The 16,118-nt window shown below is 36.1% G+C and overlaps 2 protein-coding genes across 2 annotated transcripts; both read right to left on the reverse strand.

The window, feature by feature from the left end:
• Window positions 1-4,399: 4,399 nt before the first annotated feature.
• On the reverse strand, window positions 4,400-7,049 carry LOC117631663 (fatty acyl-CoA reductase 3-like). Its single transcript, XM_034364934.1, has 10 exons — window positions 6,889-7,049; window positions 6,709-6,812; window positions 6,426-6,628; window positions 6,236-6,336; window positions 5,778-5,973; window positions 5,462-5,623; window positions 5,278-5,359; window positions 4,916-5,182; window positions 4,690-4,817; window positions 4,400-4,610 (listed from the first exon to the last, which is right to left on the reverse strand). Exons 1-10 carry the CDS (start codon window positions 6,965-6,967, stop codon window positions 4,451-4,453), a joined length of 1,482 nt encoding a protein of 493 aa, XP_034220825.1. The 5' UTR covers window positions 6,968-7,049; the 3' UTR covers window positions 4,400-4,450.
• Window positions 7,050-9,998: 2,949 nt separating this feature from the next.
• On the reverse strand, window positions 9,999-12,032 carry LOC117630247 (MDIS1-interacting receptor like kinase 2-like). Its single transcript, XM_034362991.1, has one exon. It carries the CDS (start codon window positions 12,030-12,032, stop codon window positions 9,999-10,001), a length of 2,034 nt encoding a protein of 677 aa, XP_034218882.1.
• Between the last annotated feature and the right edge of the window lie 4,086 nt (window positions 12,033-16,118).

A 16,118-nucleotide genomic window follows, 5' to 3' on the forward strand; every position in this document is an offset into this window, starting at 1 on the left:
CAAGTTTATAATTTCAATCTTTACATTGGGTTATCTCGCATCACCTTCAGAACCTCAACTTCGCCACCATGACTAAGGTATCTACCAGACTCAAGCTAAGCTCAGGTATAATTTTATTTTAGATGCTTGTGTTTGGGTTTTTTTTCCTTCTGTGTTTTTGGTGATTTTTGTTAGAGTTCATTGTATTTTGCAGTTTTGTAAGGTGGTTTGGGAAGAAGAGAGAAATCACAGAGAAAATGTGAGAGAGAGAACGTTGCTGCTCTGATAACTTGAATTGATTTCAATTGTATTACACTCTACATGTATGTAAGTGTGTGTGAGAGAGAATCTAATTCTCTAACAGATTTACAAAGCTTATTCAATCCTAGCCTTTGATTCTAGCATCCTATGAGATGAATCCATTTGTCATAATCTAATGCTTAGATCCTAGACTAGCTAAGAGATCACTTGGACTATGATCCAAGGGCTCAAATTACATTAAGATAGAAAAGAAAAATTTAAAAGAAACTAAAGTTCATAGACTGTAACACAGACTGTCTGAGTAACTTCTGCTCCAAGGCATTCAGCTCCAAGGCATTCAGCTCAAAGGGCTTAGACATCAACAATTTTTGGTCCAGATCTTACTTATTTGGGTCTCTTTAGGTATTGGGAAAAGTAAGATAATATAAATTGAGTGAATTCTGGTAGTAATCTGTTGTTGTCCTATGTTGTTTTGGTTTGTCTGGATGCTGGGAAAACGAAGGAAAAGTGTTAAATTTGTATATGGCTTTGTTGTTTAATTGGATTTAGATCTTATGGATATTTTTGGGGATTCTTCATATATCTTTTCCTCTGTTTCTTCCTCTCTCTCTAACTTTCTTTTCCTCTTTTTATGTCTTCAAATTTATTTCTGGTGAATGATTATTTGTAAGTTTTGATGCAAGGGAATTATATGTCAATTTCCTGGATGATATCATTAGCTTCTTTGCGAAAGGAAGCTGCTGCGATTTTTGGCTTTGATTTTTGTTTCTTAATATGTCTTTTGGTTTATGCTTCAGCCTTTCATGTGTTTGACGTTTCTTCAATGAGGAGTTTCGAAGGTAAGATCAATTACTGATTTTGCTGGATTTACTTTGCTCCATTTAAATAAACTGAGATTATAAATGTAGTATATAGAGATTATAAATTGAAGTAATTAGAAGGTAGTTGCTCTTGTTTACATCTAATGTTGAAACAAGATAGCAAAAAATATGTGAGAGGAGGATTAGTAAGAGGTTATCTGCTGGGGCTTGCTACTTGCCAATGAGAAGAAAAATCTATATCATATTCTTGTGTTACTCCAGTTTTTTTTTTGTCCTATGGTTGGTATGCCTCGAGTGTGGAATGATGGATTTGCAGGGAGATGGATTTGCTCTGTATTCCTTGCAACATAAGGAGTCTAAGATTAGTTCAAGGACCCATGTTTCTTCTGAGTAGTAAGGTACGACCCTTTGGTTTTATATGGAAAATATATATATGGCCACCATCCATCTTTTGGTTGTTTGCTCAAAATCCTCTTTCTTTTTATTTATTTTTAAACTTCCATAGATCTTCTTGGCAATTGATTTGGCTTTGGACTGCAAAGATACAGAAACAGATCTTCGGAATATAATATGCAGGGATGAGTACATGGCATATGATGTATCTTTTTGGTTGCTTGTATATGATTGTTTTTAAGTATAGTGACAATTCACTCTCGTTTTCACATGAATCACTAGTTTGAATGACAATATCACTGGCAGCTGTTGTTATTTATATCATAACCCAACTATTGGATGACAAAAGACTCTTAAAGGTTAGAAAGCTATGGTCCCTATTTATTCTACAGTAAGTTTATTTAGGTTATGGTTATAAATTGTTACATATCAAATTCGCACATACACTTTTGAAATTATAACTTGCCTTCAAGATTTCTGTTTTAGTAAGATCCTTGATTTCGTTGGTATTGGTTGACATGTGTGTATAAATTTCAATCTAATTTTGGTTTTGCAGTGCAAGAAGGCAAAGTTAACTCATACACACAAGAACAAATTGATGAAATTCGGATCGAATGGGCAGCAATTATTAGCAATCATATGTAGCTCTATTTATAATTATAGTTTAATGCTACGAATATGGTATTTTGTATGGATATAGTAGGAATCAAGATTGGAGCGCTCCATTATTTCTAATTATAGGTAGGAAGTATGTATGTAATAGAATAAAGATTGGTTGACTATGTAATAACTATTGAATCTTCAAGTTTTACGAAAGAAATAATTTTTGCGTGTATATATTCGTTAATAAAGCATTATAATTGGTTTTGTAATTAAAATAGTTGTGTAACTTGGGAAACAGAAAACTAAAATGTAATAGGTTGGGAACTTATTAGACGACATATTTAAAGATAATAAAACATAGAAAAACCGTTGTTAGTACATATAATCAATGACCCTTTTTAACATAATACTGTCATCTTTATATACAATGAATGACGTTTTTAACAAAATACCGACATCTTTACTCATATTTACGGTTTTAAGAAAATACTGTCGTCTTTACCCATAAATAACGACGGTTTTTTTATAAACCATCGGCTTTACCCGTAAACAATGACGGTTTTTAACAAAAGACCGTCGTCTTTACATCAAAACAACGACGGTTTTTAGTAAAAACCGTCGTCTTTACGAATAAACAGCGATGGAAAAAAGCCGTCGTAGTTTGATACTCCAAAAAATGGCGGTCGATTTAACGACGGTTTTCAAAGCATCACAACGACGGTGGATTACCGTCGTCTATTTCGTTTTTTTGTAGTAGTGCAGCAGCCCAAGCTGGGAGTTCAAGTAATACCCAGCTCACATGAATGAATAAATGCTTCAGAGAGTTTCAAGAAAAGGAGTCATATAAGTCTAGAGGTCTAGAAGCTTCAAATAATTATGAACTTTGCTGTACCTAGGAAAGGGTNNCATCCTTGGGAGTTTAGGAAGTTACTTGGGACAATAAAAGAGGTCTAATTAATGTTATGACTTCGGGTAAATATTTCTTTCTTTCATTTCTTTTATCTAATCATTTGGTTTAGTTTTAGTTGCCTCACATTCTGGCTTGCACTTTCCTCTACCTGTTATCACATGACATTATAAATTTGATGGAGAAGAAATGAACTCTAGTTAGTTTTTGAGAAACTGGTCCAAAGCCATTAGAGGTCCCATACATCAAAGTGTACCGAACTCAGCAGGTCTCTAAGTACAACAACATAAATTGGGTTGTGTAGGGTAGGCTGGGAAAGGGAATGAGGGTGAGAGAACATGTTATATTGGCAGGTTGGTGCCAAGGCTTTGTACTTGGGAAAAGTCTTTAAGTTTTTAGAATTTCATTTGGTAATTTTTAAGTTTTTTTTATTTTTGTTTTTATGTATTTGATGTAAAATTACTTTGATTTGCAGACAACAATTTACCAGGGCTTGAAGCAGGCAGTTCCATGGAAGAGTAGAAAATTGAAGAAAGATGGGATTGTGATCTAGACTCATCTCTGTGCACCTTAAGAGTAGTTCCAAATCAAAATTACCGGTCAACTGCTGCAGTCCAGTAATATTCTATGTGAATTGAAAATGACATTTTCTTTTCTACACAATCATCTTTGTAAATGAACTTGGCTAGACCCGTTGGCATAAACCAAATGTTTAGGAAGCTACTTGTCATCGTTACACCTGATGTGAGTCAGTCATTTTGGGGTAATGAAAAGTACTACGAAAATCACATAAACCCTGTTATACATTTACAAGTATAGTAAATCTATGAATCTACCACTAATATGACAACCCCTAACAAACAGGAAAGCATCCCAGTTCCTGCATGTTTTATCATTAAATTCCCAACTTATCTATCAGAAACAAGAATGTCGGGAACCAGCATCAAGTAACGAAAGTTTAAAAAATTTGATAGAAATTGAAGTCCTTGAATTGCTTCAAAAAATTGAAACCACATGGACCTTAGTGGTAAAAGTGATAAATAGAGACCCAAATGACTTTTTGCCAAAGAAGTATGTTAGTTTTCTTAATTGTAGAAAAATTACTCTAATTAAGGAGATTGATTTGGATAGTGAATTTCCCAATGTTTTTATTAAATCTAATGAAGGAGATTGTGAACGTATTGAGATTTCAACAATATACATTATTTTGAATACGTAAGTAGTTCCAAACACAATTATATATCAAATGAATAGTACAAATATATATATATATATATAATATAGGTACATTAAAATATACCTACAATATAGAAATGAGTACATGATCTATATTTGTATCAATATAAGATTGGCCACGGTGTATCTGTGGCTTATTTGGAGCTTTCTAAACATGATCTAGTAGTGAATATATCGTCAATGATATAAAATATATCGATGGATCAATGCATTTATTTATTTTCTCAAAGACAATGCATACACCTCTCGATTATCGTTTCATCATAACATGTTTCTGGAGACCAGGAATGTGAGTGTGCATAATGTAGTCTTCCCAATCAATGCATCTTACATCAAAATTGAAAGCTTCCTCATCAACGAACCTCTCCCTTGTTATCCTTCGCAATTCCTCAGCATTGTTGTCATCAAAGCTGCATTTAAATCATATTAACTTCAGTGATAAAAACACATGTTTAATTAATAACCAAACTGGAGCTAGCATATACGTACATGCCCTTGAATAGCATATAAGGTTCATATAGCTCTACCAAGCGCATCATCAATTTGAGTTTCTGACTATAGTTAACATACAAATCTTGGAAAGATCCGCCAAATGCTTTGTTCACAAACTTTAAACCCTTCAAAGAAGAATTAAAGGTAATATTATGCATATAAATATATAAATATAATATGTAATTACTGTATAACATTACTATTAATGGTGGAAATTACAAACCTCCAAAGGTAGCATGAAGCGAATTTGCATATACATGCGAAAAGTAGCCATAGTCTTGAATATTTTACCCTTGCCAACCTTGACAGGCTTTCCATCCTTGTCAATCCATGGATTTTTTGTGAAGTATCGGAAGATAAAACTGTGAATATTAAGGAAATTGATAGGATTTCTCAAAGAGCTTCCCACATGGTAAATGGTGCTAGAAGATTTATTTGCATTAGCCACCATTGCTACAATCATTGAATGTACCACCATGTCAACAGGAATCTACATAATTTCAAAAATTGAATTGCTATGTATTAGTTCACAATTTAACTTAACTAGATAGTTAAAATCATTGTGTTCAAAAGAATAGTAAATACCATATCAAGAACTGACATAGGGTCCACAAGTAGACATGTCAGTTTTCCTTTACAATAACCAGCAATTACGCTGTCAATGGTTCTGTAACAACCAAGATTCAACGCATATGGCATTAAATTTTACACGACCAGAAATGTTGGAGTTGAGTTATATTTCCCAAAGAAATGTTTGCGAGCTTCATACCTGAAACCTTGAACCCAGCCTGGAAATGGCTCTTTGTAACTACTGGTGATCACGCTAGGACGTATAATGACAATGGGTAAATGATCTTTTGATTCGCCTAGAAATATTTCTCCCATCGCCTTTGTAAATACGTAGGTGTTTGGCCATCCATACAATTTAGCCCTATCATTTAAAGGATAAGTGAGACAAAAATGAAATTTATGTTGCTATAAAATTTCCAGATTTCTATGAACACTATTATCTTTCTTTCTTTTGATTGTAATCAAAATTTGTGGCTTAGAATTGTCTTTGTGCAGAGATCAATGCTCAAAAAAACCTTTCAATGCCAATATCCTTCATTGTGGTGGTAATAACTTGTTCTGTCGCATCCTGTGCTTTTAGTTCATTCAGTTTCTCTTCCACTAATTTCATCTCTTGCACTTTGAAATCAAATTTAGTGATCTCCTTTTCCATCTCATCCATGCAAGATGAGTCCTCTAGTATAAGTCCTGCCCTTTCACCACATACATAAGCTGAAAAACATTCAACATATCAGTGAAGCAAATCAAAGGAAATGGAGGTCGGGAAAGAAAAAAATTGAGATGATAAATTATTATGAAACTCCACATTTAAAGTTTAGAAAATGGAAAGGCCATGGGAAAACAACATATGCGTGTGGTCCATTTCGGATATCGAATGCATGTAAAGATAATGTGGTAAGCCTAGCATTTTTCAATTTTACATCCTCTGAAAAGATTCTTAATTCGAACCAAGAAAAGAAAAACAAACACTAACCAGTTGACACGTGGAGCAGCATCTCTAGTTTGAGACATTTCTTTGCCAAGCTCAGTACGTGCTGAACTCCAAATGTATTGACGCTCAATGCAATATCATATCTGTAAACCAAATAGTATATACATGTAAATTCTAACTGCATTTTTATTTATTTATTGTTTATATACTTATATGCATATATAATAATTACCTTTCATCAAAGTTGGTGGTTCCTGCAGAATTAAGTATGATTTCAATTCCATTGCACATTTCTTCTCTCAACTTGATCTCTTTCACTCCCAGGTCATCAAAAGTTACGTCTCCTGGAACAGCCACAACTTTTTCTGCTATGAAAGAATCAAAATCTGTGCCCCATTTGTCTTTGAGAACCCTAAACAACTCCTTCCCTATTATCTGAATTTATATACATGAAAGTCATTATAGGATAAAATAAAATTACTTGGTCATTGTTATATACGTATTTATATATAAACCTGATCATGCATGCGGTCTGTGGCTGACTTGGTATCCGAAGCTCTTAACAGAAGATAAAGCCTTTTCACATCTGGTTGAACCCTTAGTATTTTCTCCACAAATACTGCATGTATGTGTAAATTAAGTTACTATGAGAGAGAGAGAGAGAGAGAGAGAGAGAGAGAGAGATGAAATGGTACCCATTCCAAGGAAGCCAGTGGCTCCAGTTACTAAGATGGTCTTGTTTTGAAGATATCCTAGTATGCTCTCCAACTCCATTGTGTAAAGCTAGAGCGAAAATGTCTAGGTTGAGTAGAGATATCTGTTCTCTTGGATTCAGAGTACTTATAGAAGGAAAATGTCTAGGCTGAGTAGAGATATCAGTTCTCTTGGATTCAGAGTACTTATAGAAGGAAAATTCATGAAGAACTTTGAAATTTTATACTGACAAGTTGGTGGGGATTCATAACAATAAAGATGACAGTAGAGAAAAAGGAGTGGTCCCGTGGTCTCCGACTTCTTTTTTTCTAAAGTTTTCATTTTAAAATTGAAATTTATTTTATTGGCAAGCCAATTGTCACCTGATTTAATCACATATGTAATTTTTTGGGTTAATTACGTTTTTTGTCATTAGAATTTGGCTCGAAATCAAATTTGATCATTGTGATTTCAATTTTCTCAATTTCATCGCTGCATTTATAGTAGTTAACAAATTCAGTCTAATGTTATTGAGCAAGGGCTTTATTGTCAGCACAATAATTAGAAAAAGAAAACAAAGAGCCAACATTTCACCTAATTGTTCCCACTCAATCACCGCTTGACAGTTGTTGCACACAAAGTTTCCAGAACTTTTGAAGAGTGGACGCATCTGGATAATATCCCAACCCAACCTTTTCAGCTTTCTTGTAGAAAAATTTGTCTTTCTGAACAGAAACCACAATTTCGCTTGCAGTATGCTAACCTTGGGCAAAGCAAATATTTCATTAGACTAGAATTGAAATTTCCAGAAATATTCAATCCAATCCAAATTATTTCAATAGTGTGATTTTGTTGAAATATGACAGATCGAGGCAAAAATGATTACCCCTACAAGCTAGCTGCTAGCAAATTACCACGAGATTGCTGGGTTTTTTTGGGTAAAAACACATCCAGGGACCAAAATGGGATATAATTGTTGTTTTAATCTTTTAATATATTTTTTAGGTTGGGTTGTAGTAAAAGTACAATACCACCCCTTCACACAAGTAGCACGTACATTTAACTGACAGAATTAAGGCATGTAACTTTTTTGGTCGAAAGGCATGTAACTTAAATTGTTAACAAGTATGATGACGAAATTCGGAAAATTGAAATCACAATGACCAATTTTTTTTTGTAAATATCATGAGGTGCCCCTACACTTAAAGGGTGAGATCAATCCCCGCTCGGGGGTTCAGCTTGTCCTCGGCCACAAAGTGCTTCTAACGAGTTTCGAACCCTTGCCATTGAGGCACCAGATAATTCGCTAACTGGAGGTAGTAGTTTGCCAACCACACCACACCTTGTGATTCACGATGACCAAATTTGATTTCAAGCCAAACCCCAATAACTAAAAATGTAATTAACCCTAATTTTGTTGTAATATAACTTTACTTATAGCCTCGCGGGAAGTACATCTGCTTTAGCCAATTCGACTAAATTCATATCAACTATATGTATGTATGTAATTATCTTAAAAATCATAAGAGCTTTGTAAAAATAGATGTAGAAATTCATTCATAAATATATATTGTACTTTAGTGATCCAACCGTCACTCCTAAATTTAATCACCTATATATGGCTCTGATGTTCAATGAAGACATGAAGAAAAAGGGTTTGCTTCACATGGGTGGGGGGGCATGCCGTGTGAATTTACATTGATCTTCTGTCTTTGATCATTTAAAGTTAACGCCTACATTTTATCTATCACCTGCTAACCCACCCAACTTTTTATTTTTGTTTTTTTGTTTTTGCAACCCCTCCTTGTTGTTTTCTTATGTCTTGTTACCTTTTGTTTACTTCAAAACGTGTATGCAGAAAAACAAAAATTATGGACCACGTATATTCAAAAAGCACACCAAGAAAATCTTTAAGACTCAGAGTCACTCAAGCCCATGATATAATTTTTTTATTTCTTGACCTTATATGATATATTCGTGTAGTTCAGGCACTTATTTAAAAGTGACCCATCGACAAATGCTAAGTTTTTAATCATAGGATAATGATGTCCCCTACTTGTATCAAACATTGTTGCTAATCTCTCACTTTTTCTTCCCGCGGTGTGCCAATTTATACACATTATATTATATAATGGGCGAAGAAAAAAAAAAATGCAGTAGAGACACATTCTATTTCTGAACAGTAATACAATGATTGAAGCTGTTCATTTTTTAGATTTCTTTCTGGGATCATTCATATTGCACCAAAAAAACTGTTACAAGGAGACTTAACTGGCGCACCCAAACCCCACACCCACTTCCCCACCACTACAACCAACTCTTCCCATTCATATATCTCCCTTCCTTCTCAAGTCAAGCCCATTAAAACCCACCATCAATCAAGGAATGATATATATATATATATATGTATCTCCCTCCCTCCAATCCAACAAAGTCATGGACAACCTCCATCCAACACCATCTTAAGAAAATAAATGGTTGAATGTTGTAAAATAAACGGGATATGCTACAATATTGAGCTGCACGTAAAGTAGATGAGACACAACATTTAATAAGGTTCAGCCATGCCTACATCCTTGGAGAGCAGCAGCAGTAACTTTTCCACTATATAAAATAATAGGCTACAACTTTAGTGTTTACAATATATGTGTCTCACTGATTTTTCTCTCTTGGAGAATTTCTCTCTACTATCTTTTTCCTCTCCTCTCACTCTCCCTTTCTTTCCATCTCTTCTTTCTTCTCTTCCTTTCTCTCCTCTCCGCCTGGGCTCTCTCTTCATTCTCTGATGGGTTTGTGTGTCTAGCACTTGCAAAAGAGGGAAGCCTTCTATAGGCAAATGTCTAGCCATTCTGAAATTGGTACTTAGGTGAAGGGAACCAACAGTAAGTGGGCTCCACATGTTTATTCTTTACAACATTCCCCCTTGGAGACCACAAATAATATGTTTATTGCTTAATTAGTTTTGCTTGGAGGAAACCCAATGAAGTAGAAAACTAATGGAAGGAAGAAGATTACAGTAATCAGTGTAGCATACTTCTGGATGCTCCCCCTGATATCTTTATGACTATCCTTTTGGAGGGAAATCTTTCAGAGTGAGTGGAGGATGTAGCCATCAAAGATTCCATAGTTGAGTAAGTAAATNGGCATCAAAACCATTGGTTGCTTTCATGATTTCTCCATACATTTTTCTTCCGTCAAAATTAATTATTGAGAAAAAGCTTTCATGCATATTGCCCTGTTCTATTTCCTGTGATTTCTTTTTTCTACTTCTTCTTCTTCTATCAATCAAACCAAATGCCAGGAAAGCAAGTAAAAGTACTCCCAAGATAGGGAAAATGATTAAGAACGCCTTTTTTGAGGTTCGCTTATGTTCCACAGAATGATTGCAGGGTTTTAGTCCTCCAACATTGCCACACAATCCGTTATTCCCTTCCATTCGAGCATTTTGAAATGCTTTGTTGTTGGGGATTGTACCCTGCAGCTGATTGTAGGATATGTCGATGTCATTCAGCCCATGCATTCCATCAAAAGTTGTTGGAATGAGACCGGTAAGATTATTGTGGGAAAGATTCAACTTCTCCAAACTTTGCATACTGCTCATTTCTGATGGTATCTTACCCTCGAGTGAGTTGTGACTTAAATCAAGTTGGGAAATATGAACTAACTTCCCCAACTGAAATGGAATTTCTTGGCTGAACTTGTTATTGCTCAAATTCAAGTAGTATAAGTTAAGCAAGTCGCCAAAAATGCTTGGAATTGACTCATTGAATTTGTTGGTGGACAAGTCAAGATATTCAATATCAGTCAATGATCCAAATTCTGAGGGTATGGGACCCCAAAGTTGATTGCAGTCCAACTTCAATTCCACCAAAGAAGTCAATCTCCCAAAGTCCTTTGGAATCACCCCTACTAAACTATTGGAAGAAAGATCCAGTTCATGAATTTGGGTTGCATGGCTAAGCTCAGGTGGTATGCTACCAGTAAGCTTGTTCATTGCGATTTTCAGTGATGCTAACTGCGGACACTGTCCCCAGAGGTGTGAGATTTCGCCATGCAAGTTATTGTCGCTTAGGTCAACAAATCGAAGATTTGGATAGGCACCAAAGTCTTCAGATATATTGTCTGTCAGTTGGTTCCCTTGAAGACTAACTCTGACTAAGCTCTTGCAAGTTTTCAAGCTTTTGGGGATTGGACCTATGAAATGGTTGTTGTATGCCGTAAAGATTTGTAGTGATCCACGTCGGCAAATATTTTGGGGCAAATAACCAGAAAAGTTGTTAGTGTCCAACTGCAGTACAGTCAACTTCATAAGATTCTCCATCTCTTGGGGGATGGAGCCAGAAAGTTGGTTATCACGGAGGTATAACTTTTCTAGGTTGCTCAAGTCACCAAGTGAAGTGGGGATGGAACCATTGAGTTGATTCTGGCTCAACACTAGTTCCACAATAGATATCAAGTTCCCTATGTCTTTTGGAATTACGCCGGAAAGCTTATTTTCAAAGAGATAGAGAACGGTAAGGTTTGTCAGATCACCTAAAGATGTCGGGATTGAACCAGATAGACTGTTGTCATTAATGCATAATTCCACTAGAGACTTCAAATTTCCTAATTCTGAAGGGATAGAACCAGAAAGTTGATTGGTGAACAAGTACATCATGGTTAGGTTTTTTAAATTTCCAAAATCTGAAGGAATGGAACCTGTTAAATAGTTGTCCTGCATGTACAGTACAGCTAAATTGGATAGGTTACCAAGAGAAGCCGGAATTGGACCTTCTAGACTGTTTATTTGCAGAGCAAGCTCATTAAGAAACTTAAGCTGACCAATTTCTCGAGGGATTGAACCATTTAATTGGTTCCCAATTAGGTGCAGGACTTGAAGATTATTGAGAAGACCAATTTCTGGTGGGATTTTCCCAGAAAACTGATTATAAGAAAGGTCAAAATAGATGAGTTTGGAGAGGGAACTGATCTGAGATGGGATGGCACCAAAGAGTTGGTTCAAGCTGAGGTCAATATATTCGAGATTAGGGAGGGACGGGAATGGAAATTCATATAGCGTACCTTGTATCCCAGAATTGGTGAGGTTTATCCTGTTGACACTTCCAGCAGTGTTGCATGAAATTCCAGTCCAAACGTTGCATGGCATTGTATTTGCTTTTGGATGGTAAGCCCAAGAGGTCAGATTATTCTTGGTTTGATTTTGGAAGCTAGCTTTCCATTTGAGAAGAGCCTCTGCTTCAAGAGGAGAAGCAAAAGCAATGTTTGGTGATGAGAACAGCGAGATAAGGAAAGCTACACAGCATAATAAATATGTCATTGTATATATTTTTGTTCCTACACAATCGTGTATTTGATGGCTTTATTTATAGCTATTATTCTACATGCACTGTTTCCGTTTTCCACAATATATCCAGCGATCGACAAGTTTTTGTGGTTGAGACCTCTCTTTCACTTTTCTTTCTAAGGTAAGGTGGTTTGTATGGGAAGAAGTCTTTTCTACACCTCTCTGTTAAATTCATCGTCTCTATAATGCAATGTTTGAATTTTGTTGTTCAATTTTAATGATGACATTGACAGAAGAATTAGCAACTTGAAGAAAAAAAAATTAGATATTGAAAAAAAAGAGTCAGGAATTGACTCATCGAATTCGTCAGTGGAATGATACCTAAATTCATATGGTATAGGACGCCAAATTCATCAGTGGAATGATACTAAATTCGTATGGTAAAGGACGCCAAAGTTGATTGTGTTGGCGTGACTTGTGACTTTCCTTACACACAAAGAAATCTTATATTACTTGTAATTGGTTTCCCTTTTATTTCTGATTTCCTACCACAAATAGAATTAGGAATTATTATTTTCTTAGGCCTTCAAAGTTTTATTGTACTATAAATATGACCTCCTATGAGGAGAAGAATACACAAAATTCCCACAAACAATATTCTCTCATAGTTTTTCATATTTTAGCATGGTAACAGAGTAGCGATCTTGGAATTGCTACTAAACCCTAGCCAACCACATGTCGACGCTGCCATGAGGGATCAAGATCCGATCATCCCTCATGGAGGTAGCACCACTGATTCCTCTACCACCAGACCCAGAAACTAGAAGAATTGAAGACCCAGATGACCTAATTTTTGAAGATCTAGAATCATACCCCCACTAAGAACCTTGAACGATTGACGACCCAAATGACTCAGTTTTTAAAGATATAGAACCAGGTCTCGACCACGACCCCAACCTCGATCTTAGAAGAATTTATGTCAAGAATGACCCAGTTATTCAAAAAAACCCCGAATCAGACTCAGACCCAGATCCCGACCCCAATTCAGACGCTGATACTGGCCAAGACTCAGATCCTGACCCAGACCGAGAATCATACTCCAACCCAGATCTCGAGTCAGATCCTGACTCAGATTCAAACTCAGATATTTACCTATAGTATACCATAAGAATCTTCCACTGCACATATTATGACTTCCCGAACAAAGATCTAGACATATGGAATAAATTGCACATACTGCGGCGATCCGAGACACACTCGTGATACTTATTTTAAATTGAATGGAAACCCCGATTGGTGGGATGCACTTAAAGATCGAAGATGACATAAAGCTGCAAGGAGTGGTTCTAGTTATGTATTCCATACTTCGAATATGAGTGATTCCATGGGATGGATCATTGACTCCGATGCAACCGATCATATGGCGTTTGATCCTGATGATTTTCTGAGTACCACCTAACCCAGACGAACTAGTATTTCTAATGGAGTTACTTATCCTGTGACAGGGACTGGCACTATTGCTCTCTCATCCTCTATGTCATTGCCTAATACTTTACTTGTTCCATCTCTATCTAATAAGTTTATGTCAGTTGGTCAGCTTATTGAACAATTGAATCGTTGTGTACTAATCTATCCGACTTTTTGTTTGCTTCAAGATATTCACACTAAGGAGATTATTAGTCATGGTACTAAAAGAAAGGGGCTATATTATGTAGATAACTTCAGTACATGCATGGCTAATAGTGTGACACATTCCTCTAATAGCAAACAAAGACAAATTTGGTTGTGGCACAGTCGTTTTGGAAATCCATCCTTTAGTTATATGAAGCATATTATACCAGATTTATTCTTAGGTTTCGAAGACTCCGACTTCAAATGTGACACTTGTATTTCAGCCAAGAGTTACCGTGCTCCCTATCCATTGAGTACAAGCAAATGTACTACTCTATTTAAATTAATTCACTTTGATGTCTAAGGACCCTCACCTATCACTGCTCTTTCTGGCGTTTGATAGTTTGTCACATTTGAAAATGGTACTTAGGTGACGAGGGGTAAATTTAAAAGATATTCAACCAAGAACGCAACAAACTTCACACACTCTAGACCTTGACCAAATACTCTTATGACTAGTCAACTGTCAGATATGAATTATACCAAACAATAACATACACAGAGCATACCAAGATGTACCTGCAAGCCTAGAGAATTACTAGTGACAACCTAGGCACTCAGAAGGACCCGTCAATCTAGGCATCCCCTGTGCTAGCAACAACTATGGTGAAAGTGTGTGAAGACAACATAATCAAGCAAACACCAAACAGCTGAAAAAGATGACTAGTCAACCGCACAAACCCAGATGACTAGTCAACTGCACAAACCCAGATGACTAGTCAACCGCACAAACCCAGATGACTAGTCAACTACACCCAGATGACTAGTCAACTGCACAAACCCAGATGACTAGTCAACCGCACAAACCCAGATGACTAGTCAACTATCAAGAACAGAAACCCAGAAAATTTACAGAGATGAAAACCAGAAATTGTTCACCCAGAAACCCACCATTGGGAAAAACTGGGGGTCATCAACCGACCAGGCAATCCACTAAGTAGAAAAAGATTCTTACAAAGGAACACAAGCAAGCTCAAGCAAAACCTAGATCTATTTAGGAAGATGAGCAATACCTCCTTTGTGCAATCTTCTTCTCCAACTTAGCAAAGCTTGAAGCTCAGTTCTTCATGGCAATGGCAGCTCCTTCTCCAGCTCATTCATCCCATGGCACTAGCTTGCAAGCTCTAACTCATACAAAATGAAATTTGGATTCATGGAGAAAATGACCAATTTCTTCAAGAAACCATACTCTTGAAGAAATCAATCTTGAATCTGACCTAGATGTATATGATAGAGTGTTTGATCTAGCAAGATGAAGTTTTCATATTTCAAATGCAGTTTTCAAAAAGAAACAATTTGGAAAACTCAAAGATGAAAAATATGAAGGTTACTCTTGAGGAAGAAGAAGCAAAAGTTTGCTATGAAACTTTCCAAAACTTCTCCCCCAAAAGTGACGGCTGCCCAAAGAAGAATTCTTTGGTATTTACACACAAAAGTTCCCTAGGTCAGAATCCCATGTGGCAGCAGAGAGAGAGAAAAAGGAATAGGACAAAAAAGTTGGTTATCAAGCTGGCGAGCAAAGATGACTAGTCATCCAAGAAACAGATGACTAGTCATCATTTTATGAAAACAGTTTAATGCAATGTTATGCAATGCACAATTTACCTTTGTCAATTTGCATGAACCTCCATATGATAGTTGTTAGTTAAGAACACCTAGAGAAGCTATTCTCAATCTAAACTTGAGCTTGATAAATAACAATAGAAATCCTATTACAAAGTTGTCAAGGGAAGCCAAAAGAAAAACCCAAAATGCATACATTAACAATCTCCCCCTTTTTGGCTTTCCTTGACAACACACTCTCTAACAACACTCAACCCAAAACCAAACCTATGGAGATGATGAAATGAAGTACCTGCAAAACAACAACCAAACTCCCAGGCACAAGACAAGCATATTATATCACAGAAATTTGAAGCAATATGCAATATATGCAATATGGGGTTGAGAGTGTTCTCCCCCTTGTTGATAAGGAAAGAGCAAAAAGGCAAATATAGAGAAACAGTAATCAAGTGAATTAAACACAAGTCACATAATCAGATTTGAACAATATGCACATGACACGGTTTGATTACAAAGCAAAACAGCATTTGCTCAAAACAATACAAGAAAACTCCTCCTATCAAGTTGCACAGACTACCCAAGCAAAAAGATCCGCACAATGAGATTACAAAAATATACCACCCAACCTGTCCAAAAATACTCCCCCTGAGTATCATATAACATAAAGGAATTAACCTTTGATGTACTAATCCAGCAAACTGTCCATAAATAGCC

The sequence above is a fragment of the Prunus dulcis genome, chromosome 6 (assembly GCF_902201215.1).
Source record: "Prunus dulcis chromosome 6, ALMONDv2, whole genome shotgun sequence".
NCBI lineage: Eukaryota > Viridiplantae > Streptophyta > Magnoliopsida > Rosales > Rosaceae > Prunus > Prunus dulcis.

Excerpts from the sequence above, each read along its gene's own strand:
- LOC117631663 (XM_034364934.1), bottom strand. The coding sequence starts at position 6,967 with ATGGAGTTGGAGAGCATACTAGGATATCTTCAAAACAAGACCATCTTA. Across the intron at positions 5,624-5,777 it reads AAGGATATTGGCATTGAAAG|GGCTAAATTGTATGGATGGC; the intron begins GTTTTTTTGAGC and ends TTTAAATGATAG. Across the intron at positions 4,818-4,915 it reads GCTTCATGCTACCTTTGGAG|GGTTTAAAGTTTGTGAACAA; the intron begins GTTTGTAATTTC and ends TCTTCTTTGAAG.